At 41.0% G+C, this 27,861-nt stretch overlaps 1 protein-coding gene across 2 annotated transcripts in view; it reads left to right on the top strand.

The window, feature by feature from the left end:
• The window catches only part of HTR2A (5-hydroxytryptamine receptor 2A), a 29,618-nt gene extending 5,832 nt beyond the window's left edge, over positions 1-23,786 (top strand). For both annotated transcript variants that reach the window (XM_048957544.1, XM_048957535.1), the window contains exons 3-4: positions 303-503; positions 18,718-23,786. In XM_048957544.1, the coding sequence (XP_048813501.1) occupies positions 303-503; positions 18,718-19,517 (1,001 nt within the window). In that variant the 3' untranslated portion in view covers positions 19,518-23,786. The remainder of the gene's footprint in view (positions 1-302; positions 504-18,717) is intronic.
• Positions 23,787-27,861: the final 4,075 nt, after the last annotated feature.

Genomic DNA, 27,861 nt, shown 5'->3' with positions numbered 1-27,861 from the left:
AGAAAAGAAAAACACATACCCACACTGCAGCCTGGGAAAAATAAATAAATAAATAAACAAACAAACAAAGAAATAAATAAATAACCCCCCAAAACAAACAGAGCCTTTGCAAGCAAATGAAAGAAAAAAAAAAAAAAAAAAAAAAAAAAAAAAAGATTTCCTAAAAGAGAAATAGAGAAGCTATCAGACAGCTTCCTTACTACCAGCATTTCCTAGGAATACATGCACAGTGAGAAAAATGCTTCGCAACAGAAGATGTGACTACGTCACATTATAGCTGATGTCAACTTTCTCTTGCTCAGAATACACGTGGCCTCTGCCTAAGGAGCTGTGTGCCATTTGGATCTACTTGGACGTGCTTTTCTCCACTGCCTCCATCATGCACCTCTGTGCCATCTCATTGGATCGTTACATTGCCATTCGAAATCCCATCTACCACAGCAGGTTTAACTCAAGAACAAAGGCTTTTGCAAAAATAATCGCTGTTTGGACCATATCAGTTGGTAAGTGAGCAATATTTCAGCATGTAATTGCAGATTTCTAGCTTTTGAGATGATGGGACACATACACATATCAGTCTAAAACTGTGTTCTCTGACTGCAATACTTTCCTTGCCACAGTTTAAGAAGTGCTGTAATGTAGTAATTAAGCAATACACAATCAACAGTAACAACACGAAATGGAGGTGAAGCTGAGCAGCACAGTTATAGAAGGAATACACATTAGCACTAAGACTGTTAGGTTCAGTTTTGTCTTGAAAATGTGTTTATTTCCCATATTGATTATCCACCATTACCATAACATCTGAAAACAAAAAAATAAAGATATTGACAAAGATATTGACTGAAAAGATTTTCCTGTAAGTCAATTGTTCCAGCTTCTCATTAGGGTAGTTTACTTAGAGATGTTCCACATGGCCAGATATTTCCTGTTTTTTCCTGATAGACAGGGTGAGGTTTGTACAGTATCCCATTTAGGAGGCATTAGATGCTCTGCCTATACCATAGACGAGAAGTGTTTCCCAATGGAGAGCCCAGAGCTGCAGCCTTAAGGAGGTGCCCCGAATGATTCACCTGAAGAATCTCTCTTTGCATTGGTGTAACCCAGAGACTTGCAACCACATAGCAGTGTCATGTGTTACTGTACATGGTAACAGCACCTTTGGTCCAGAGCTGTTTGATGTGGGAGATGGAAAGTGTTTGGTATCTGATGCTATCAGGGTTTTCTTCACAAACTTTAAGCGTTGGTTCCAAGTATACTGAAAGCACTACTCCCTTTGGCTCATCCATTTTTTCAGAGCACCCGTGCATTGGCAGCTCACTTATTCATTCACTGACCTCATTGCAGCCTACCAAAGGGTAGATAACAGCAGGACAAGGAGAAATGGTTCTAAGTTGAGGGAGGGAAGATTTAGGTTGGATATCAGGGGAAAGTTCTTTTTTTATGAGTAATGAAGTGCTGGAAGAGGCTGCCAGAGAGGTTGAGATGCCCTGTCCCTGGAGGTGTTCAAGACCAGGTTGGATGGGGCCCTGAGCAATATAATCTAGTATTAGATATGGAAGTTGGTGGCCCTGCCTGCAGTAGGGGGGTTGGAGCTTGATGGTCCTTGAGATTCCTGGCATCCCTCTTTCAGCCCAGTCTGCACTCCGGCGTATTTATGGCTTAGAATAGCTGAATCTTCTGCAGAACATCAAGTGATAGTGGTAGCTCTCTCTCTCATCAGAGGGGCAGCTGTGCACTCTCCAAAGTACCCCATACCTAGCAAGGTGAAACAGCATCACTTACATGGGGCTCATAGTGTGTCCAGCTGACCAGATGTAGATGTCTAGCACAGGGCATGTGAACTCCACCCTAAAAACACCTGGCTCTCTATAAACTATTCAAAAAGCCTAGGCCAACTCATTTTGGTGCAGATGTTCCCCTTTAGATGACATGAATCATACCTTATACCTCTATAGCTATAGAATCATAGAATCACAGAACTGCGTACACCACAGTCCCTTTGCTTATTAATCCAGTACAAAACACATTATTTTGTCTTTTCATTTTTTTCCCCAGTCTCAGGCACTGCTAAGTGTAAGCATTTTCTCTGCATGACATAAAAAAGTGAAGTATTCATTAAATTTGTCTGTACTGCATTTGTTGGTATTAGTGCGTGGTGCCTGCGCTAACAAACTCATAGAAAGATCAGAATGAGCAAATCAAGGGTCGGTGCACCTCAGCAGCTTTCTGTAGACAGTGACTTGCTAGCAGAGCTTCCAAATAAGATCACTATTCAAATGAATTTATAAAAAGAATCCTATTATTTAAGCTCTTCTGGTTAGAATATGGTTTATGTCCTACAGAAGGAGGAGTTTGCTCTTTGATATCTTGAGCCACAGATTTTATTTGTTATCACTGTGGCAAGTGATAGAAGACAGACCTATTTAAATCTGAAAAACACAACTCCTTGCTTTACTGGAAGGCACACAAGTGTGGCATGAGTGAAGATTGCATCCACTTTTCTGCAGATGGATAAGGACATATGTAAGGCAGTGGTGGATGTTTGAAAGATAGTTGGGCTGATAGGATAAAGCTCCATTTCGTTCACAAATAGCACATCATCAATAGAACATGTAGGTTAAATAGATACAAATGAAATCAAAAAAGGACCCTGAGGTATGCATGAATAAAGCACTGCTCAGATGCTGTTAGTGCCATGGAAGCAAAGGGCATGAGAAGATGAGCTGAAGGAAGACAGTGTCAGTTCCCTGCCTGGGAACCGGGTCAGGAATGATCTGTGGAGAATGTGATGTGCTATAAAACAAGCTATAAAGGAGTTTCTGAGCTGCCCATTGCCAGTCTGGACTGAGATTGCAGCATGGCATGTTGCTATATTGAGTAAAAAACAATAAACTATGAGGAAACTTGCTAGATCCCGGATCTTCCGTGCAACTTACTGGCAGTTGGTCACTGATCCTGATCCTGTCTTTAGTCATCACAACATGACTCAGAATAGATTGGAAATGATTTCTGAAGAATGAGGTCATTTATAGATCATTTACTAATAGAAAAGGGTTTCTGAACAGAGGTCTCTATGTATCATTTACCAATCTTCAGGCTCTCAGTGCTACTTAAGAGTGGCAGTGCTATAAATTATTTAACATCTTGCATGTTCACATAGGAACAGCTAACACAGGCAAAAACAGTGCCAGGCACAGCACACTTTCCCCAGCTCACAGTGTGGCTGAAATTTCAGTGACAAATTCAGAGGGACAGGAGTTTCTCAAGGTTTTGCCCTCCAGCCTCAGTTCAGATAACCTTTGGCTCCCCTTGCCTCTACAGTTTGCAGCTCAGCTGGTGTCCTGTGAACTAGCATGATGCATGAGATTGAGAGTAAGAAGGCAAAGAAAGAAATGAAATGCCCCATGTTCCCCTGCACAGAAGCTCATTTTGCCTGGAGTAAGCGGGGGAACCTTTCAATCAAAGAGCTTAAATAGCTTCCTCACTGTCAACATTCTTAGTTAACCCTCTTGCATAGCCCTCTCTAATAATTTATTTACCAGGCTGAGTCCCAATCCCTTTTGGATCTTTTTGCATGGAAGCATCCCATGTCCAGGTCATCTTTATATCCCTCTCTGAATCTCTTCTAGCACTTCTAACATTTTCTTTGAGACAGGTGGCCCGACTGTACTATTCAAAGTGTGAACACATCACAAGTTCATCCAATATTACGTTTTCTGTCTTGTTCTCACTTCCCACCTTAATAAGTACTACCATGCTGCTATCCTTTAGGACACACTAAGCTGAATGATTCCAAAGTCTCTTTCCTGAATAATGCACATATGGGAAGTATTCCCCTCCAACTAACGTACAACACTTTTCTTCCTGACGTTGCCTTGCTGCCTGTTGGATGAAACTTATGAGGATCCTCTACCAGTTCTATCCAGCCAACGGCTGCCAGTGTGTTTACTCTGTTTCAGTGTTCAGTTTCCACACAAACAGGTCACAGATGAGCTGACTGGCACTGGCCAACACAGAGGGCTGCAGCATGCTAATTTCTACTGCCATCATGGTGGGAATCATTCACCAAATCCTACCGCTTGTTTTCTGTGGTTCAACTCATCCTTTACCCGTGAGAAGATCCTTTTTCCTCTGCAGTCATAGCTTAATTTCCTAAGCAGTTTTGGATCAAGCAGTGTTGTCAGAGCTTTCTGGAAATTCAGAAATGTTGTACCAGCTGGGTCACTGTCATACACCTACTTGCTCCTACTTGCTAACTCCCGTGAATGATTCTGTCTGATCTGTGGGTCATGGCTTTCTCTGTCTGCAGAAGTTCTCCTCATATTTCCCAACCTACCCATATCTCTTTCATTATGACTTCTAAGTTATGTAAGTAATGAATTTTCCATTCACTAAATTTTTAATTTTCCCTTTATTTTCTAAAAGTACAAATTTGTCCAGTGAATCTCATCCAAAGCCCAGTTGATCTGTGGTCATCCTTCTGTTAGCTGTTAGCTTCAATGATGTGTGACATATTTAAAGAGCAAATTGCATAAAAAGGGACAGGCAACTTGATTGACTTGACTTCTGAAATCTCAATTTTCTTAGTAAAAAAAAAATACTGTGCTAACATTTATTTTTTGCATTAGTAGAAGAAGAGCATTTAGCCAGCAGCCTTTCTTTCACTAGACCATGTAATGCCACAGGCAATTGGTTTAAAATGGATTCTAATTACTGTAACAGATTCTAATCGTGTCTTTAATTCTTAAATCATCCAGTACCCAGGGTGGCTAGATAATTAGATTATTTGTAGCTGTTGAAGGCAAAAGCCCATTAAACCCTGAAAATTATTCCATTTGTTTTAAAGCACAGAGGTCATTAGTGAGAACAGGTGTAAAATGCCCAAGTGTTTTCTCTTCCTAGAAAAAAAAAATATATATATAGTGAAATGTATTCAAATCTATAGAACTGCAAATAGAGCCTACACTGAAAAAGACAGGTAAAGGACCTTCTAGTCCTAGGTGAGCCTAGGAAATGTGCTATGCAAGAGGCCAAAGTCAGCATCCTCTCCTTTGAAAATTCTTGACAGGGCCACAGGAAAGAAATCATGACTGTTAAGCCCTTATAGATCTCATTCCTCTGTCCTTATTTCTCTCTATCCTTCTGTTAATGATGAAGTTTGATGAAGCTCAAATCCTCTTAGTCTGAGTTTTCTCTTTGCTTATAATTTCTCACTCAGCCTACACATCTGCTCACTGCCTTCAGGCAGTCTCTGCTCTCCCCAGTCATCACAGCTTGGATTTATTCTGTGCTTCTCAGGAAGAAAAAAAAAGCATAAAGTTGAGTTGGACAAAGTTGGAGAAATAACCCTCATATATCTCCCTCTTAAAGTTTCCTGCTTTGTTCAAGTGTAGTTTGGGGATGGCTTGATATAGGAAAAGACCGCTTGTTATTACATGGAACATACTCATCCCCTCATATGGATTTTCTTTGTTATATTTTATAGACACACCATGAAGCTCAGTAGTCAGCAACAGTTATGCCAGTAGAGAATTCATCGCCTTACTAATGACCTCACCAGCAGTGACATCTAACAAATAAATGAGTTCTTCATGTGCATGCTGTCTGAGAAAATCTGGCATCAAATGCTGTGATGCCCATTTCTGAGTTGGCTAGCACATATATTCTGGTTATGAGGCACTACTCAAGATGGTTTTGAGATACATAAATATCGTATTTCCCTATTGATGTAAATTATTTTACCTTGTGACAGAATCCTTTGATTTATTCCTCCCAGAAAAGTGAACACTTCTCATCCACCAGACCAACACCTTGCCTGGTATCTCTCTCTCATAACTGTGTACGTTAGAAAAGCTTGCATTTCAAGTTCCTGCATCTTTTTACATTATTTGACAAGGAGGTTTTACTAACCCTCTACTTGAAAAAGAAAAAAAAAACAAATTTGAATAGAGTAGTGTAGAGCAGCGTAGAGTAGAGAAGAGTAGGGTAGGGTAGAGTAGAGTAGAGTAGAGTAGTGTAGAGTACACTAGACTAGACTAGACTAGACCAGACTAGAGGAGGAGAGGAGAGGAGAGGAGAGGAGAGGAGAGGAGAGGAGAGGAGAGGAGAGGAGAGGAGAGGAGAGGAGAGGAGAGGAGAGGAGAGGAGAGGAGAGGAGAGGAGAGGAGAGGAGAGGAGAGGAGAGGAGAGGAGAGGAGAGGAGAGGAGAGGAGAGGAGAGGAGAGGAGAGGAGAGGAGAGGAGTAGTTCAGTCGGAAGGAACCATCAAAGACCATCTAGTCCAACTGCCTGACTACTTCAGAGCTAACCAAAAGTTAAGGTATGATGCTGAGGACTTTGTCCAAGTCCCTCTTGACCATGGCCAGGCATGGGACATCAGCCACCTCTCTAGGAAGCTTATTCTAGTGCTTGACCTCTCATACAGGAAATAAGTGTTTCCTAATGCCAAGTCTGAGCCTCCTCTGGTGCAGCTTTGTGCCATTCCTGCCCTGTAGTTGTTCCCAGGTGCAGAGCCCAGCACTTGTCTCTCTGCTTCCCATCCTCAGAGAGCTGCACAGAGCAATGAGGTTGCCTCTAGGCTTTCTCTTCTCCAAATTGGACAACCAAATATCCTCAGCCTCTCCTCACAGGATGCACTCTCCAACACTTTTGCAAGTTTTGTTGCAATCCCCTGGATGTTCTCGAGGACTTTAATACCCTTTTTATATTGCGGAGCCCAGAATTGCACAAAGCATTTAAAGTGAGGCCACAATAAAGCTAAATACAGTTGGAAAATCACCTCTTTTGACTGGCTGTCCATGCTGTGTTGATATTAATGTATGTCTTTTTTTTCTGCTTTGGTTTTATTGCTAAGGGCAACTTTTACACAACAGATGTGTATTTTTAATAGCATAGCTATGTGGAAGGAACAGGGTTAATCAGTGTACTGATGACATAATTTGTTAATCGTCCTTTTCTTTATTTTTTTAAACTTTCTTCACTTAGAACATCATGACTACAGTGTTCTTGTCATTGAAGCTACAGGCAAAAAAAAATCCCCATTAAGTTCAATTGGTCCAAGCTGGTCCTATTATCAGGTTTCTTTGGATGAATAAGTAACTGTTCTTGGTTTGCAATAAGCCCTATAATCAGACAGTCTCTCTTCTATGGGACATTTCAGAGTAATTGGAATGTTTTAAGAAAAAGGGCAGTAACATTACAGCTCCTATTATAAGTTATTCCTCCTTCTCTGAAAGGCTATATTTTTCAGCCAGTTGTGTACCTAGCACAGTGAGTAATACATGGAAGAATCTAGAAAGGATGGAGAGGGAAGAATGGATTTATGTCCTTCCCCAAGCCAACATTTCTGCATGTGGCGCTATGTGAGGTGTTGCAAAATGCAAAAGGGACATGTACAAAGGCTTCTGTGATGGATCTGGTAGATCTCTACAACTGCATACAGCTAAAAAGAGGATCCTGGGTTGACCAAAAAATTATTCGAGCATGTCTAAGCAGAAGAACTGGGATTTTTGATAGCAGAAGCCACTTGCAATATAAATGAGCAGGAGAGATGTGCAGAAGAAATCATGTCAGGATTTATAAACTCTGTCATCTGTAGACCGTAATTGTATTTAATGACCTTATGAATTAAAAAATGGTGTTAAAGTAACACTCAATGGCATAAAGAGAAAATATCAATAAAAAGAAATTTTAAGTCCTTTTCAAATTGCAGAGCCATTTCACAGCACTTTTTATGCATTTTTAAGAATGGAAATTTATTAAAACCGGATTTTGCATTTCATAATGTTAAGAAAGATAAATGTGTCACAGCATTGTGCTTTAAAATGAAATCTATACATTTACCCCACTTAGCTCGAACATCGCAAACTACCGCAGACTTGGGCTTCAATTAACCTTCCCCAGCCTGTTCCGTTGGCACCATTTCTTAGCAGAAGCCCAGCTAATACATGTCATGTCAGAGCTGAGACAACATATTCCTAATTACCTGCAACGAAGTCTGAGGTTGATTATTCCCAGTGTAAAACAACCCTGCTCTTTATGCTACTGCAGGACATGAGGTCCCTTCAGCAAGCAGAGTAGATGTTTTTTGCTACAAGAGTAGTTCACAGTTATTTTTGTTTTCATTATCAAGGTGGTTTGTGACATTTACCAGAAAGATAAGCCTAGGGATTTTTCTCCAACACATACATTGCAACCTGTAGGTGGGAAATATGGGCAGATATCATCTGCCACTTTTCTTCTAGTCTCTAACTCTGGTATTTTCCAGATATGAGGAGAGCACTGCCTGAACTGAGAAAAGAGCAATTCAGTCAGTGTGAAGGGCATTATCCATCAGGTGGGCAGTGAAGTGTGAAGTAGAGTACCCTGAATCACTATGTTCAGACCAGTATATGTTGGTAAGCTGCTTTATGCCCCATTTTTCTTTCCAAATTATACACTGTGGTTGGGACAGCTATCCAATAAAGAGTCATTGGTGCAGCCTCTCTGTATAACTAATCGAAAGCCGATCATTTGCTTGGTGAACAGTCTCTGCAAGAAGCCACAGGAGGCTCAAAGAGACGAGACAAAGATTTGTGTTACAGTGGAACCTTGGCACAGCAGCTCAGCCAGAACCAGGGCAGTGAGGTACAGACCATGGTCTTAAGGAGGCAGCAGGCAGCAAAAATAAAGTGCCCAAGGCCTAGAAATTTCAGAGGAACTACAGGGGTAATTTTCTATCTCAGTGCAAAAATGCCATTAAAGAAAATAAAATATTAAACAACTTATTTGCCATTCAATAGCCTGCTAAACTACACGAGATCAAGCCAAAGTGCAGGGGAAATCTCAGGTAGATACCAGCAGAAACTCTCCAGTCCACTGGAGGGTTAAGCCAGTTAAGCAAATTACCAGCATTTAACAAATTGTACGAAGTAATAATTAAAAGCCCAGAAGTATAAAAACTGGGATAGTGGAGGATCTTGTCACTTAGGCTGCTCCAGGAGCCATCTCATTAGTTGCTTATGATAGTGGAATATCTAAGATCTGACTGTAATTTCTAGCTTATTGCTCCTATATTTTATAAAGCATTACTGCACGCTTAGCATGTAGAGTATAATAAGTTAGCCCTGAGGAGCCTTCAGGAGCTTCACAGCTGAACAGCAGATTGATAACACGTGAGCAGGGAAGGTCTTGATAAAAATGTGTTGTGTGTCTTTCATTCCTGAAGTACAATTATACCCAAATCTGTTCTCCTGGGGGGCTGAATAGCAAACATGGCAGGAAGCCACCTGACATGGAAGGAAAAAAAGTGATTTGCTAAACAAGAGGAATACCCCAAGCAGATGGATTTGATCCCACTTGGAGCCTTTTGCTTTTCAAAGAGTAACGTTCACTAAGCCAGTGAAAACTACAAATTTGTAACTTCTTCCAAGTGAAATTAAGCCATTGCTACAGGGAACTTCAAAACATCAATGTGATTTAAAGAACATTAGATATGCACACAAAAAGGGAAAAGCGGGTTTGACCTGCTCTGCTGTATTTTTCTGGGATACTCACAATCTCACCCAGAAATTGTTATTGCAAATAATACTGCAGATAAATTACAGGTGGAAGGTCTGAAAAATGTGTTATTGATCATAGAATCATAGAATCATAGAATCATACAATCATACAATCATACAATCATAGAATGGCTTGGTTTGGAAGTTCACCTTGGTTGGAGGCAGGGGCTGAAGCACAGACAGATGTGCAGAGCAAACCAAAGTTCATGTAGAACTGGCACATGGGACCACATGCCCTGCCCACCTCACCTGAAATGCAATGCTACTGGAAAGGACACTGGGGCAAGAAGACTCCAAGAGATCTCACCAAACCCATACAAAAATACAAGCTTTGTTGTCAAACTGTAGGGCTACCAGTTTTGCAGAAGCTAACCTATGCCCTTTCTTCTGCCCACTTGACAGTTTGAGATAACAGATACAGCAGCATTGATGCATTGCCAATCTTCACGCTAATGGTCTCACAGCACTGGCCCCACTGATCTTCAGGGCTGGTCTTAGAATCACAGAATGGCTTGGGATGGAAGGGACCTCAAAGATCATCTAGATCCCCTCCACAGCAATGGGTACCCCTGAGTGGTACCCCTGTGGTGTGGAGGGGATCTAGATGATCTTTGAGGTCCCTTGCATCCCTCTGGTTCAGGCACTAGATCAGGTTGCCCACTGGTTACAGTGTTCGTAACTACCTACACACAGAGCTGTCAGAACAAGTCTGATGCAAGTTATAAAAAGCTTTGGATCATGAAAACACAGCTCGTAGCTCAGTCATTTAGAAAATTCAGCACGCTTGTTCAGCAGGTGTGTGTTCATCTGTAGATGTGTGTGTATCCATGTGAAATTAATGCTTATTTTCAGCCCTACTTCATTTAATGTGATATATTATGGTATCCACATGCCTCTGAGATGAGTAGGAGGTAAAGAATCATCAGCTTTCCACTCCAAGAGATTTGAAAATGCACCTGAGGTCATAGGCAGGTCTCTCTGTCCTCCCCTCCCTCAGGCACTTCCCAGTTATAAAGCAGAAGGAAAAAGTAGGTTTAGAGAGAGCTAATGAGAAAGAAAGCCCATTTCCCTTTGCAAATCTAGGCTGGCCCTGCCCAAAGTCTACCGAGAGAGGCTGTGGGGTTTTCTCCTTGTGGCTCTTGTAGTGTCACCTGGATGTAACCCTGGGCACACTGATCTGGGTGTCCCTGCTGGGGTAGGGGCTGCTACAGAGGGACACAGAGGGCCCTTCCAGCCTCAGCTGGGCTGGGGTTCTGTCCACAAGTTCTCAATGTCTGGGAAGATGGGACTGAGCATGGAAAAGTAAGTGTTACATCATCTGAGATGTGACACAGTAACAGGGTGCCACAACCTTGTGAATCACAAATATTTCTTGTAGACATGGAGTGGGTTCCTGTAAGGATGAGCTAAGGTGTCATCCTGTGAGCAAAGGGATGGTTCTTGTCGAGGTGAACACGTCAATGCTATGTGCCACCATAGAATCATAGAATATCCCAAGTTGGAAGGGACCCAGAAGGATCACAGAGCCATGACCACCCCTTATTGGAGATCAGGTTGAGTAGGTTCCTATGAATCAGTAAAGAAGAATACAGTGTTCAGGATCTTTCTTTCTAGTGTTGGTTTTTAAACTCCTATATATCCTTGGAGCCTTCTGCTTCAAAAGCAAAACTCAGATGCATTCTTGCTTCCACCTTCTTCTCTGCAGATGCATTTATAAATACTTGCATTTGCACAGTCATCTGCACAAAACAATGAGATCTACTTTCTATCTAAACATTGTCACATTCTCTAGTCTAGTCTTGGAGCCTTTGACAACTTTTTCCATGACTTAACATCACTAAAATATTCAAAATAACCATGAGATCTGGCTGAGCGTGGTGAAAGGAGTATCCATCAAATCCATGGGAGACCTGAGGAAGAATCCAGCATGTGGTATATGTTATTCCATTCTTTCGTTGTGTACAAAAATTTACTTCCCAGTCAATTTGGCCTTTCCTATTAAGCTATGAAAATTCTGTGCTTGAATTGATATAAATGTTATAGTAAACAAGGAGTTGCAATTGAAGTATATCTGTCATCTAAAAAGGAAATTTTTATATAAATTGATAAATTATCTCAATCTTCTGAGCTTTCCACTGCTCAAGGAGAACATTATTCTCTTTGCTGTCTCTAGAAGTGAGAACTTTACACGTAGGTGCCCAGTGCTACAAGTCACCAGTGTGCTAACTCAGGGCTTTTACTCTACAAAGACCAGAGATTCAGTTAAAATGGGCCCGAGAGAAGTGAAAAGTGATGGCCTTAAGTTGAACCAGAGGATGTTCGGGTTGGATATTAGGAAAAATTTCTTCTCAGGATGAGTGGTGAGGCATTGGAACAGGCTGCCCAGGGAGGTGGTGGAGTCCCTGACCCTGGAGGTGTTCAAGACTGTGTGTATGTGGCACTGAGGGAGGTGATTAGTGGGCATGGTGGGGATGGGCTGGCAGTTGGGACTAGAAAATCTTAGTGGTCTTTTCTTAATGTTTGATTTGCAAGCAAGGACCAAAGAAAGACTAGGAAATAACTAAAAAAAAAAAAAAAGCAATTCTGAAATTAGATACCAGGAGTAGCTCTGGGAGACTCCTTGCTTATGATGAGGCAGCACAGGTTACTCCAGCATTTCCTTTTGCCTTGGAGGCCTCCTTTCTGGCCATCATAGTGAACAGAAAGGGAAGGCCACCCATGCACACCCACCAAGGTAACACGGTTTTGTTGCAACAGCAAGGATCTCTATTTCAACTTGATCAATCAAACTGGGCTTTGTTCCCCATTGCTCCTTGTTGCGTGCATGAATGGAATCTGAATCTGAAATCCTCAATCCCTTAATCCTTTCTCACATAGATTTCTTCAGGATGTTTGTAATTCTTTATTTCTTCCTAGTCATTTGACAAGCGTAGGCTTCTGTTAGTCCCCTTAGTGAGTGGATAATCATATTACACAGAAGGATAACAACTTCTCTTTATCTGAGATAGCTGCCGGGAGCCAGTCAGCACCCTGGCAGAAGCTTCTGCCCAAAGCAAAGATAATGTCACTAGATGAAGAGCAAAGTGGACCAGCAAAAGTGGAGAAGCTCAACTGGAAATTATAATGCAAAAATGTGTATTTTTTCCTTATATGCTCAAAAGGATGAGAAAATACAGCAAGGAAATGAGAATGACCAGGCATGAAGGACACACAGTTGTCCTGCCACACAGATATCAAGTGGGTGTGTATGGGGTGTGTAGGGCAGAAATAGCACTTGGAATTGAAAGCAAGGAAAGTGCTTCCCACTGTTTGATTCCTGCTGCATCTAGGAAATAGGACAGCACGTACATTTTGTAAGGGAACAGGATTATATCAAAGCAGTAAGCAACTCCATCAGCCGTTTCCTCTCATAACTCAGCCTACCCTGGAGCCCTTGATTTCTAATCACTGGGGTGATAAAGAGGCAGCTGGCCTTCAATTCTTGTTCTGTACTGCTCTACTAATTCTGTTTCTATTTAAATCATTAACACACTCCTGCAAATTAACTTGGACAGACAGAACTCTGCACTTTAAGAAATAGGCTTCTTTAAGAAATAGGCTTCAAGATCAAAAACACCAACGACAAATATACCAGGAGGACATCGCTACTTTTCTGATTTTATTTTTCTAAAGTGAAATAGACCAGTTATGGCATTATATTATTATGAACGATGATTTACAATAATTTTTTTCACATGAAAAGAATTGAATATATCTCCTACTAGGCTTAATAATATGCTTTCCAAAAGATTTTCTGAGCTCCCGTCAGCAAAGCCATTTCAAAATTTATAGAATAATCCAGGTATTAGCTGTTGCCCAACTAGATGAAATTAAATGTAGCATAGCTTTACTTTTGGTTGTATTAAAGAGAACACGTTACCAAAGACAGTGTTCCAATGGAAAGCTACAGGAAGCCCTCTGCGTGTGTCCTCTAACAAAAAACTAGGCTTGACCTATGGACAAAGATAAGGAAAATGTCTGGACCTGCTCTAATTCCAGCCCTTTGAGGTTGATGTCTCTGGGATGCAGAAAGGAGATGCTCCACCAGCACTGTGAATTGCTTACCTCTCATGGAAATCCATCTGAAAGGATTACAGCATAGGGGTTTGTGAGAGAAAGCTCCTCACCCATCCCCATCCCCACCACCATGTGTATCTGCCAAGGAGAAGTTCCTGCTGGAGATTCTGGGAACCCTGACTAAGAAAGGAAGAGTTTTCATGCTGAGTTACATGGAGACTCACATGGTGACTCCCAAAATACCCACAGCTTTGCAACATATTCTTTCCCTGGTGAAAATTTCTGCTTCTGTATTGCCACCCACCAGCAAACTGCACAACCATGCTCTCAGCAATATGTCTGGGACAATTTGGGCAGCAATGACACTGCAACAGTGAAAGGTTTGTCATGACTTCAGATGAGTCATTTGGGAAACAGCACTTTCAGATGCATGCAGAAATCGGCTAAGTGTTTGCAGGTCTAGGGAAACAATTACCTCCTTGGGTGCCACGTGTCAAGCAGAGACATTAAGCCAGGCTGTGTGGCTCTCCTGTGAATGTGTAAATGGAAGTGCACAGGTAGCTGATATAAGATCCAGACACATTTACATCCTTGATGTGCAGAGGAAGACATGGTTCCCCTACAGTCCCCCCACGAAGTCATTCCCTGGGGTCTGCTCCTGGAGCAAGCAGATACATCCACACGTAAATCAAAGAAATAAATCCTATTTCGTGTGACTGTTCTGGTCCCAAATATTAAAAGTAATGTGATGACCACATTGCCCCAAAGCAGTGCTGCAGGATTTGGCCCTTGATATGTCTGAATCAATGCAACTGCTAAAGTTTGAGCTGGGAAGGTTTCGTATCTTTTTCATGCAGGGGTGAACAAAGGTGCTGACTTTTGTTGAGGTCCTGTAGTGACATTTCTAAAGGTATTTCCTATTCCTTGGACAGTTGTTAGGGTGCGTAATAATGCTCATTTATATTCAAATCAATCAAAATGAGACATGCAGCATGACTTACAGTTTCTGCTTGAAGGAGACTTTATGAATGGAACCTTGACACTGTATGTTCACTACCCCTCCTTCTCTTCACCCTAGGTAGCCCAGGTTTGTCAGTTTTCTGGGCATGTTGTATATTCTGGCTTTGATTCATTTATAATCTCAGCAGCTCAAGGCAGTGTCAAACCTAGTTTAGCTGTCCACTTGAAGAGGTTTTATGGCTGCTGTGCACCTCTGAAGATTTGCAAGCCAGCAGTGTGTACCACTAAATCAACTTTTGTCAGTTTTACCAGGCTTTTGGAGAGAACAACAGGAAGGATGCTATTGCTTTACTTCTCAACCTTTGGTGTTCTTAAGAGCCTTTTGTCATTCTGAAGTTGTACCCAAACGGTGGAGTTTTAATACAGGATTTATTACCCTTCCTCAGTGTTTTTGTTCTGTCTTGTGGTTTATTAAAGTCTATCGAGTTTGAAACAGCCACCTCTGTATAAATCAAGTTGTATAAATAAATCATCTTATACTGGAGGTACATAATGTTTAGGGTTTGTCCACAAAGGAAAATGTTCTGATTTAAGTGGGAGTATTAACTGGAAATGCAGTAGCTAACGTACCTCCAGAGCTTGAATGGATGCTCCCATTCTGTACCAAGAGCTTCCTTGTGCCTTTTATTATGAAGTTAACTGGTGAATCAGCATAAATTTTTCACTTATCAATGAATGCGTGAATAAAGCACAGGCTGGGAGCTTTTATTATCTCTGTCTGCAGTATGAGTTCGATCTTGTCCAGACCTCAGTAGTATGTGGCTGACATTCATGGCCACATGTGATACCTCTTAAAAACCCCCTCAGATTGGTGGAGTTGGAGTGCACATGGAAGTTTCTTTTTATTTACATTTTAAGAGCAACTGCCATTGAATTTTTTGTCCTCACTGGGGCACATTTGCCATTTTCATGCCACTCATCAAAAAGGCACAAACTCTACTTCATTAGGAGAGAAGAAGCTTAGTCCCCAAAGATATGAAAAAAGTCGGGCTGGAAATTAATTTATTCCACACAAGAATGCCACAATATCACTTGTAGGATCCCTCATCTGGACTAGTAAGTACACAAAAAACAGCTTACAACTGTCAGTGCTCCCTGCTACCAAGCTGTGGTGTCTCTGGTATTTTCAGATTTCACAGTGGCCAACTACATGTGGCTGTAGGGCTGTAGGGCTATCAGCAACTGCTTTAGCTCTGCTGTGAACATCTCTTTTGCACTTGAAGGAATCACAAGGAGACATGAAAACTCCAGCTACAATCTGAAGCTCATTTCCAATCAGTCTCATTTTTAAGCCAGAAATCTGGATGTGAGATTCTAGCTCTTCAGAACATGCTCACAGCAAAACAAAGCAGATGGAGAATTGCTGCCCTAGTGTTTTGGGTGAGGAGTTGTAACTGACTTTGGCCTTTTCCTTGAAAAAACTTTCAATTACACTACAATATTCCTCTTTCTAGTGCTGCTGACTCTTCTCCCATGACTCTTGATTCAGCTGAACCATAAGGTTCGTAGTAATGAAAGGCATCTTTTTACTCTGCCAATATCATTGCTTATTTTATCTCTGCAGCTCACACTAGGTCCTTGAATGAACTGTAAAAAAAAAAAAAAAAACCAGCCCTGCTGTTATCTGTGTTGGGCAGAAATGGAAGGAAAACCTGTGGTATTGCTCTGAGTAGCATTATATTTCCACACAGCTGAGATGTACTGCTAGGAACATGGTGCTTTCAGTATCCCTTCATCTCCTCCCATAAAATAAATGGGGGATTTGCAGCTTGCCTGAGAGGTGTTCATCACCTTCAACTATTTGGGCAGTGTGGCACCTGCAGGTGACTTCTCCCTTGGTGCCATCAGCCAAAGGGCAACTAATGTAGGGAACCCGCTTTAGCAGGGGTGTTGGACTTGATGATCTCCAGAGGTTCCTTCTAACTGCTACAATTCCGTGTTTCTGTGATTTTGAGACTTCAGCTTTTCTAAGCAAGATGCTTCCCAGAGCTGCTGAAGCTTTCCTCGCCCTGGGAGCGCAAGTTTGCATCTCACATGTTGCCTTCTCAAAGCTCAAGTTCAAGCATGTAGGCTTGTGCAGCCTTGAAACAGAAATAGAAAAAGCAATACCGCAGGCTCTTCGTTGGTTTCTGCCCTGGGCAGATAAGGAGGGTACTCCTGTAAAATGGCCAAAGGCACTGCCATGACTCAGTGCAAAACAGTGCAGATAAAATAAGCTACACTGCTTAGAAAAAGAGTGAGCCTTACAGAAGCCCCAGAAGAACGGAACATTTGAAGAGAACAATAGCTTAATATTATTACTATAATTATTGTTTTGTGTTGTGCCTGAACTGCAGAGCCTTCCTGCAGGATTGGAGATCTGTTGGCACTGTTAATGCATGAAATGAAGAGACAGCTCATGCTTTCACAGGACTCTCAGTTTGTGCACTGGGGTTGGAAGAAGAAGAGGAAGGGAGGTAGAAGGCAGGTGCCATTTAAGAGCTGGTGATGTGAAGACGAATGTCAGGACTCATCTGGGAAACAGAAAGGACATTCTTGGACGCATAAGGGACAAAGGAGGGCACACTATCATGCTGTCATGTCAGTCAGAACACAAAATATTTAATTCATTTTTTCCCTTAAAGCCAAACACCCAGGGTTTCTCATGAAGATGCAGAGGGGCTCCTGAATGACACTGACTTTCCACAGGATTTGGACTCCCAGCTGCTTTTGTTCAAGCAGGGCTGTATGATCACAACTTCACTTTTGCTGTCTTCATGTCACATCATCCTTTTGCTGGCTGAATATTGCCTCTCTTGAAGAGACAGCATCCGTCTGGGGGGAGGGGAGGAAAGAAAAACACAGCCACAAAACAGATGCACAACAAACAGCAGCTGTTCAATTTCAGATGGGCACTAGCAGCATATGCAGAAGTCCCCAAGGAAATGTTTGAGTGGACTTGAGTGAGGAGAAAGGACTTCATCACCTGGCTTTGCTGTTCCTTACAGAGCAAGAACACAGCAAAAACTCCAGGGAAAGATGAGGTTCATGCTGCTGTCGATGCCCCTGGGGCTGTGTTTTCAGAGGGCAGCCTGCGGTAGATGGCTGGCAGTACCCAAGAGGGATCCTGACACTCTGCAGGGTGCACTGCTTCTGAGGCTGTCTCATATCCATGTCTCTCAGTGCTTAATTTGTCCCCATCTTTCCTCTGGCTGTTGCCATGGAAAGTTTTTTAGCATTTAGACTGTCAACTGTATGGAGATTACAGGGAGGGAAGAAAATAACCCAGCGGATGATTACATTCAGACCTGCTAAAAATATATATATATATATCTTTCCTCCTAAAATCAGCATTTTACAGTACTAAGGACACTTTTAATCCTCATTCAAAAATAATAATAATAATGATAATAATAATAATAATAACAATAAAACAGTCCAAGATAAGACAACTCTTAACTCTGACCCTGGAAAAGAAAGACAGGATACCATCTTGATCACAGCTGAGAGAAGTCTTTGCCAAGGCAGTAGGACCAAAGGTCAAACGTGGAGATTTTTTGCAAGGGGACAAGACCAAAGAATAAGAATTTATGCTTTTGTTGCCACCAGGCGTTATGTGGCAGTCTGGTGGAAGAGATGTATCCTACTAGTGGATGAGTTTAGGTGTACGGGAGAGGGAATGGAGATCAGAGTAACTGCAGAATCCTGTGTAATGCCATTACTGCTTTTCACCTGCTCTTCTTTGCTGGGGTCTTCGAATGCACAAACCACCAGATTCAGAATCCACAGGATCAACATTTCACACTGCATCCTTTCTTAGCATGGCCCCATGAAAAGTGGCCCAAGGATGGGAGTTGTATCATGCTGCTACCAAAACTTAAAATACAAAGTTTTCCCTGCCCCTGTAAAATGAGTTTGCCTTGGGACATCTGTCAATCATGGTTCTACCTGCTAGCAATCATTTACGCTCTGTAACTACTATTTCTTTAATATTATCACTATTACTCTAAGAAATAATCTGTGCACAGTTAAGGTTGTTTTGTTTAATTCTTCTTAAAGATTGGAAAATGGTATTTTTTTGTTTCTGTGTTTAACCTTCCCTTTCTCTAACCCACCTTCAGGTATCTCCATGCCTATCCCTGTCTTTGGACTGCAAGATGACTCCAAAGTGTTTAAGAAAGGCCACTGCCTTCTTGCAGATGAGAATTTTGTGCTAGTAGGCTCCTTTGCGGCATTCTTCATCCCTCTAACCATCATGGTGGTCACTTATTTTTTAACTATCAAGTCACTGCAGAAAGAAGCCATGCTGTGCGTGAATGACGTTGGCCCAAAGACCAAGTTTGCTTCTTTTAGTTTCCTCCCTCAGAGCTCCCTTTCTTCAGAGAAACTCTTCCAGCGCTCTTTGAACAGGGACGTGGGGACCTCTGGGAGGAGAACCATGCAATCCATCAGCAATGAGCAGAAGGCTTCCAAGGTCCTTGGCATTGTCTTTTTTCTGTTTGTTGTGATGTGGTGCCCGTTTTTCATCACCAATGTGATGGCTGTAATCTGTAAGGAGTCGTGCAGTGAAGAAGTCATTGATGGGCTACTTAACATATTTGTTTGGATTGGGTACCTTTCTTCAGCTGTCAACCCACTTGTGTATACGTTGTTCAATAAGACCTACCGCTCAGCTTTCTCTCGTTACATTCAGTGTCGCTACAAGGAGGAGAAGAAACCTTTCCAGCTGATTTTGGTGAATACTATCCCAGCGCTTGCGTATAATTCTAGCCAGCTCCACCTGGCTCAAATGAAGAGTTTGAAAAAAGAGGCAAAATTGATGACCAAGGATTATTCGATGGTCAAGATTGGAATACGCCATATGGATGGTACCTCAAAGGGAAGCATCAGTCCAGGGAACGAAAAGGTCAGCGGCGTGTGACTCTACCAGCTGTTGGCAGCTGCCATGACAACCCCAAGCATACACTGAGAATTTCATCTCGTGGTGAGATGCTCTGAGAGTGCAAGAAAATCAGCCATGTCTGAGAGACCCTCCAGTAACATCACATACGCCTCATGTTATCCTGTTGATGAAAAGCAGGGTGGAATGGTATTAAATGTGCAATTTTTTTTCATACAGTACTTTGGCTGTTTTAAGCACAGGCTTTATTAAAATTATTTTTTTAATAATATAAGGGATATATTTCTTAAAGAAAAAAAAAATGCAATTTCTGGTATTATAATTATGGGCTGCAAAGAAACCTACGCATTTCTCCTCTCTTTGCAAATGAAAGCTAAGCTGTCCTTTGATTTCCTTGCAGGGTAGGCTCCAGCTAGTTCATTTTCCTGCAGTGGGATTTTCTTATCATTAACTGAATGAGCACTTTATGAAACTTTAAATAAAATGATGGTTAATTTACTAATATATATTTAAAATACGTTTTAAAGCATTAAAGAAAAATCTATTAAAACCTGTATAGATGAATTATATAGAAATTTTGGTAACTGTTTTTATGGCTGTTTTTTTCTTCCAAGTGACCATTCTGAAATGTTAATGGACATTTCCGCCACTTGTTCTGAGTTCAAATTTGCAGTCTTCAGAAGTAAATTATACTTGAATGATCCCTTGTTTCTATCACCATTCTTAATCTTCTATTTCACATCTTGCACTTTATTTCCATTCTAAAAAATTCATCTGTTCTAACATAAAACTTGAAAGTAATTTTTTCAAAAGTCATTATTGGACTTGATTCTCTGCTCCTTCCCACTGCTGTTGACAGGGAAGTGAAGTGATAGAAGAGTGGAAAATCAAGCACAGGACTGCTAAGTAATTTCAAGAATGATTCCATGCCTCTGCTTGATTCCAGCAGAGCTTGATTTAAATAATGTCAGTGAAAGTTTTGCATGAGAAAATCCTTTAGTGAAAGGTTTCAGCAGATTCTCTCTCACCATTTCTCTTTGGTTAAAAAGGCCATTATGAAGGTGTCCTTCTAGATTTCTTTTTTGTGCTCATAGAGTCAGAATTATTCAAAACCTTCTACTTGTTCAAATTTTTTTTCCCTGGTTTCGCTGTTTTGCTGTTATGGTAGGATTGCTCAGGAATGATAGGTAGCTTGCACTACTAGGACTCAGCCTTAATGAAACATGTTTGGGCAAATTGGGCCCACTTTAAAATACCAGGACTTATCAACAGCACCATATTTCACCCGCACAGCTCCAAGGGCAGGACGCATTACATAAAGAACATCAAATACATTTTCTGGAAGAATGTTGTGTGACGACTTTCAGGCATCGTGGACATTTTAATTAAAGTTAGTGGGACTGTGCTGGAGAGCAGAAGCACAAACGTTGCATCAAAACTTCAGTCCAAGCATTTGATTCATTACATGAATTTTACGGTCATAAGTAGGATGCATTCCAGTTTCAGATCCTGTCCAATCTGTAAAAATAGTACTACCTATCCAGAAGCCAAACTCCAATGCCTTCATCATTTAACAAGTCCTTCTCTTGAAGCTGATCAGTTTCTGTAGAAGAATTAAATATCCACTAGGGTAAAGAAGGGGAGGTAAACAAATCTTATTCATCCGGCAGGGTTTGGCTCAGAAAAGGAAGACCTTCAATTTAAAATATTGAATTCTGTGGTAAAAGAAGACTTAGACCTTGAGTGGTTGTTCAGCTGATTTCCAAGCAGCCACTTTTATTATTCTTCTACCTGTTACCAGTAAGTTAACTAAATCTGATGGGGTTTGGGGACAGTTTCCTCCATAGAATATGGATAGGATGGGATAGGTCACAGCACATCATTCACGGGCATGTGGCCATTAATGGTTACCACCCAAAAACTGGGACCTTTGGATCCCATGACATATCAACTGGTACACCATATATTGTGCTCAACAAGATGATTGACGCAAACATTTGGACACCAGACTGAAAGCACAAGAGCTTTAGCAAAAGGAAAAATCAGCTCACTGTTTCTCCCTCTCTATACCCTCCCAATTCCCTCATAGCACTACAAGAGGAGTGCAAACTCACAGCTCCACACAGGCAGAGAAGGGATTTCATGGGGAATCTGCAAAACATAGCTGAGCACAAGGACAGCTACGAATCAGGTGGGAACAGTGGGTTAAGTTAACCCACTTAACAGTATTTGTTAAGGAGTTTGATACAGACCCTAAATCAGCAGGTTTGAGCCAAGGCCAACCACCAGCTCTTATTACACCATCCAGCCAGCATCACTCCAGGGTACCCCACAGAACACGGTGTTGAGAACCTCCTGGTGCCCAGACATCTCCTCTCTGCAAATGGAAGATGGTTTTGAGAATTCACCCTTGAGAACTCCAGGGGAAAGGTAGGGAGCAATAAAACCTAAGTCCTGTGAGTAGGGAGCTCTGGATCTGGCACCAAACCAGATTGCCTTCAAATGAGGAATACTGATCGAAGTAACCCAAGAAGGAGGGGAAAGGAAACACAGGTGCTGGTAAAAGTGGAGGGAAATGCTACCTTTAGTACAATTTTGTTGCATTTCTTTCAAGTCCTTTCAAGAGAAATGAGGGTAAGGGACAGAGAGCCCTTGTCCTGTTGACCATCTGTGTCAGGGAGCAGAGCTGACCTGTGTACCATAAAATGTATACGGGCACCCTGCACTTTTCCACAGCTCAGTTCTTCCAGATCTCCTGTTGCTGCTCAGCACAGTCTCCCCTACTCAGCTGCTCTTAATAAGCTGCTGCTGAACATTACACATCACTGCCGATGCTCTCTGCTTACCATCTGCATTTCACCCACATGGCAGTGTAAATCAGCCTGCCATCTCTCTTTCCTTTCACCTTCTGTTCCTCTTTCACAATGTGAAATTGCTCAGGTTGCAAATACTGACAGGGAATGTTTCAATGCAAACAGAAAGGGTTTCAATTACTTGCTTGATGTTTCATTAGAACTCTGAACATGAAATCCTTTCCCACTTATTAAAACAAAACCTGTGTTTGGGGCCTAAGAGACTTGACAGTTTTTCTTTAATTAACAGCTGGAGGCAACATAACATTTATTTTTGGTTAGAAGCGGGGATATCTGATGCCAGAGATTATAACACTGCTAGCACTCAGATAGATGGCTTTATTGAGAGAGCAGCAGCTTCTGCCCAAGAAACCTCTCTAAGCCAGGAATGTGCAGCAAATGAAAACCACAATCTCCAGCTCCTTATGAAGATATCTGACAGTTTTGGAAGGACCGATTCTGCCACTTCGCACCGAAATTTTAATAGATTTTTTCTCTGTGGTTTGCCTTAGGGATGATGACAGAGTCAAGTCTGAATTTGTAGCACCCACCGTACCAGTTCTGCAGGAGGCTGTTAATCAGGAGATGGCAATGATAAGTCATGATACTGCTGCCAGATCTCAAAGTTCAGCCATTTTCAACCAGAATTTGTTGACAGGCTTGGGACGAACACAACTGTTTGATATGACCAGCTTCAGAGCAACAACTCCATCTTGTAAAATAAAAGTGAGTGTTTTCATTTTGCATCAGACCAGAATGGAAATTGTGAAAATTTCCAGGAAAAAAAAAAGAAGAAGAAAAGAAAAGAGACATTCACACTGACTAGATCAGAGGTCAGGGCCTTCCCCTGCCATACAGGAAAAGCATGACGAGTCAGTCTGTCACATCCACATCTAACAGAACTGCTGCATCTGAAAAATGCTTTAACTGACAATTTTTTGAGCAGTTCTACATTTTATTACTGCTGAGACTGCATCTGAGAAATGCCCAAAGACATGAAGCTCACCATGTATCTCCTAAGCTGGTGTGCATACTTTATACACTTCAGGGTAAAGCATCCTAAGTATCGATCCCATCCAGCTGATCATGCACTGTACTTATGTAATTACTGGCAAATGGTGAGATGCATTCTATTTTGAATACTTGTATCTTTGCTTATGTAAATACATAGAGAAAAATGTTTGCTGTATTTTGTAAATGCTAATGTAAAACGGTGTTCTAAAGCTTTATTGTTTTGCCAGATCCCACTGCTCATAAAGCAGATTAAAATATTCAAATTCCATCAGTTGTTTTATAAACTGGAGGTTTGTCTGAAATAGTAATTTTCATAAAATCATAGTATGGCCTGGGTTGAAAAGGACCACAATGATCATCAAGTTTCAACCTCCCTGCTATGTGCAGGGTTGCCAACTACTACACCAGGCTGCTTAGAGCCACATCCAGCCTGGAATTTTAGTTGGGTTTAATCACCCCATATGTGAACATAGTATAATATCTGCTGAAAGTGAAGGTCATGTTAAAGCACTCACTGAACTGGCAAAGACAAAAAACATGTTGTGAAATTTAATTCCATCTCTGTAGTAGTCTGCAGTCCACAAGGAGCCATTGCAATCATTCTTTTTTTTTTCTAAAATAGCACTCCTGATGACAAAGGATGCATTTTTTGGACAAATACATGTAACTTAAAGTGTTGAGTCTCAGAAACAGCGTAATAGTAATAAACCAATTATATAAATTTCCCCAAAATGTCACACAGTGAGATTAAAATTAATAAGCATCATATACAAATAGCATTACGACACTTTGCAAACATAAATAACACCTGAGTCATAGAATCACAGTGCCATCTATTGGTAATATTTCCTTTCTCACAGAGAGTATTACAACAAGAACTCAAATTGGACTTTACTGCTACGTGATTTTTTCCACGGTAATCCCAAAAGAAATGTATTCCTCCAACCTGATCTTATGGCACACATGCTCTTGTTTACAACTGCAACATACATCAGACTAGTAAGGCTGGTAATAAAAAGTCTCCTTCGAACCTAGATTAGTCCTAATGATTCATCAAGCTTTAAAACGTATAAAAGAGAGCATACAAAGACATCTTTTTTTTTTCCAGAAGTTATCTAACAGAGGTAAACACTATTTTTGTTATAAACCTGTGAAGCACCATAGAGTGAAATGCACCTGGTAAATCCCTGGCACATTACCACTCATTTGTCTCTGCAATGCTAATCTACTGGACACAGGCTCCAAGATACGATTATTACTCATATTAATTGGAAAACTCACTGCCACATTTACCTGTTCTGACAACACTTTGCACTGATCCTTGAAATAGAACAAATCCACCTTACCCATCTGACACTCCAAGCCCTAAAAGCAAAGAAGATATTTGGAAAAGAGAATATTTAGCTTTCACATTTACAGTGTGATCATCTGAGGCTGCTTGAAATATAGCAAAAGGCTGTTTGTAAATTTTCTATCATGCAGTGACATTCCTTGATTTGATTGTATTCTGTTCAGTATTGGTATTTGCAATTTGTACAAAGACGTGCCATGTTATCTGACCCTGAAATAGCTCTAGCAGTGGTTCTGCAAACCACAGTGACTTCCACTGAGCATTATTTAACCACACACATTCACAGTTTTTCAGTTCGACTGCAGTCCAATTTTTAGGATGGAGAAAATCTGTCAAATTCAAAGGTTTCATTCAAATTCTGTGCATCATTTTACATGCATCGAGTTACTCAGTCTTCACAGGACATAAATTGGAATTAACTCCATCTAAATTGCTTGAATTACAGTGCTATGTTTCCAGTACAAGGCAAGGCAAAATGGGTGATGGCTTTGCAGGAAAATTAAATACTAAAACAAAGAATTTTAGGTGGCTGTGGAGAAAAACAGGAATGGCCAGGCACCGTGGTTTTACAAGTGTTGGACTTGTTCAAGCTTTATTTAAAACATGTAAGGTAATGTTTTACCAGTCTTGGTGTAAAATAAGTATGGCAAATCAGACCTAAGATCTTTAATTAAGAGATCCTCATACTTTAATAGAAAAATCTTCCTTTTTTTATTAACATCTGTTTTCATGGTGGGGACACTTGGGAAGGATCCTATGCCAGCAGGCTTCCTTATGGCCCTACGCCAAAAGATTTCCTTCAAATCAAATCATTAGCAAAGAGATAATGAAGTAGAAGAGCACAGAGTTTATGTAAAGGATGTACATTAATCTATGGACCTATGTACCAAAAAGAATTGATGTGAATCAACACAGTCCCTCATCTAAAGCTCTTAAATCATCAGTGTTCTCCACAGTGGCAGGACACCAGTGAGTCCTACAGGGGACTAAATTGGGCCTGTGGTATTTTGCCTGTAGAAATCTAAAAACATATGTGTAAAAAGGGAGACTATATATAGTGGAGAAATTATTGCAAAGATAGTGCAAAGAGGTCATAACGGCTCTGGAAATGGCAGATGGAATTTTAAATAGATAAACCTAAGGTGGTACAACTTAAGGTGATTACTTGAAGGGGAAAAATCAGTTCTAGCTTTACATACAGAATGTTATGCCCCAAACTCATCAGTCTGGAATGAGATTTTTGTGTTATGGAACTGTGTAAAAATTGAGTACAGCTTTAAAAAATGAGAGAAAAGCAACATGGACAATCAATATTAGAGGATGCGCCCATATTTATTACCCAATTTAACAGGGATTCTTCAAGGATTGTGTGAAGTCATGAAGGAAAAATCCAAAGAGGGCTCTTTATCATACAGGTTATACATACCTCCAGCCAGAGATCTCAATGTTAGCAGGGTGCTCTCTGAAGCTGCCTGCCAAATGCTTGAGCACATCCTTCTACCAGGTTACAGTACAAAAGAATGAAGTGTTGAGCTGGATGTACCTTTAGTTTTCACCACTACAGTTGCTCATGTTAAGACTTCAAACAAAAAAGGTGATCTGTGTATGTATGTAATGAAGCAATTACCATTTTTCTATTCCTGCTCTTCCATAAATGCTTGTGCATGCGCCTAAAAGATGTCAAGGAGTCAATTCACAAATTCTTAAGTCACAATTCGCTGACAACATAAAGATTAGTAGTTCATCAGTTCACTTTTGTTTTTCCTGTTGTATGATGAATGTTCTGCAGTGGCAGAAAGATTGCCAGCTTGACTATCCTTACACACCTTTTCACTCTTTCCAGGAACCCAGAAATAAAATGCATCCAAACAACTGCAGCAGGAAATCGACACAACAAAACAGAAATTAAAATGATGCTTCAGAGCAACTTTCAGGCTGGAAAGCCTGGAGAAAAGAAGGCTCTGGGGAGATATATGACAGTAGTTTTTCAGCATCTAAATGGGGGCTATGAGAAAGAAGAGGACAGAGTCTTTAGCAGGGTCTGCTGTGATAGGAGAAGGGGAAACAGTTTCAAACTAAAAGGGATGAGATTTAGATTGAATATAAGGTGAAAGTTTTTTACAATAAGGGTGGTGAGACACTGGAACAGGTTGTCAGAGAGCAGTGGATGCTCCATCCCCAGAGACATTCGAGGTGAGGCTGGTTGGTTCTCTGAGCACCTGATTGAGCTGTTGGTGTCTCTTTTCATTGCAAGGGAGTTGAACCAGATGGCCTTTAAGTGTCCCTTCCAACTCAAATGGTTCTATAATTCTATGATTCTAACTTTACAAAAATCCTGCTGTGTAAAGTCATTAAAGTCAGTCATTGAGGCTGGGAACTGCTGGGAGTCTGCTAGTTAAGGGTCCATGTCTGAGCTAGCTGACACAGCTATGAAATGAAATGAGGAAAGGGAGGGAGTCTAAATTGACTATTTACAGCAAATGGAAAGTATCTCCGATTGGAATTGCCAAGAGAAAATCCTTCCCTTCAAATCCAACCAGTATAAAACAGCTCAATTCACAACAGCTTTGTTGTTTGGTTTTCAGTATTAAAGAGCTGTGGCTGATGGGCCTAAGGACAAGCCTGGAGGTGTAGTAGAGGAGATAATTTTCCCATTGCAAGAGAATGATTAACAGCCACACTTAGGATCCCCAAGAGAGAACACAGGCTATTTCCTGAATGTGTCTATTTAGCAACAGTCACCCAGGAAAGGATGAAAAAATTGAACTGTGCCCTATTCTAATGTATCTAAGTAGAAGGTGGATAATGCAGGTGGGTCAGATGAAGGCAGAAAATCTCAGAATTTGGAAGCAGTGTTGTCCAATAGATACTCCACCAGAATATTTTGAATGGTTTCATGTAACTTTGTACAGTGTCACTGACAAAGTTCTCATGTGAGCGAAAGTCCCTGTGGCTGGACTCAGGAAATCTGTCCCTCAGTTCTTCGCGTTCTCCTTTCAGTCTTACAGTCAGTGAACTCCTCAAGTCAGAAGGCTAGGCTTTGAACATGGTTTTGCAATTTTGACCTGATCACTGTAACCACAATAAATTCTTTCCTTTTTTTTTTTTCATTTTAAATAGTCTATATCATCAGTAGTTCAGAAGAGCA

Source organism: Lagopus muta, chromosome 1 (assembly GCF_023343835.1).
Source record: "Lagopus muta isolate bLagMut1 chromosome 1, bLagMut1 primary, whole genome shotgun sequence".
Lineage (NCBI taxonomy): Eukaryota > Metazoa > Chordata > Aves > Galliformes > Phasianidae > Lagopus > Lagopus muta.
This window is presented reverse-complemented; position numbering and strand designations above follow the sequence as displayed.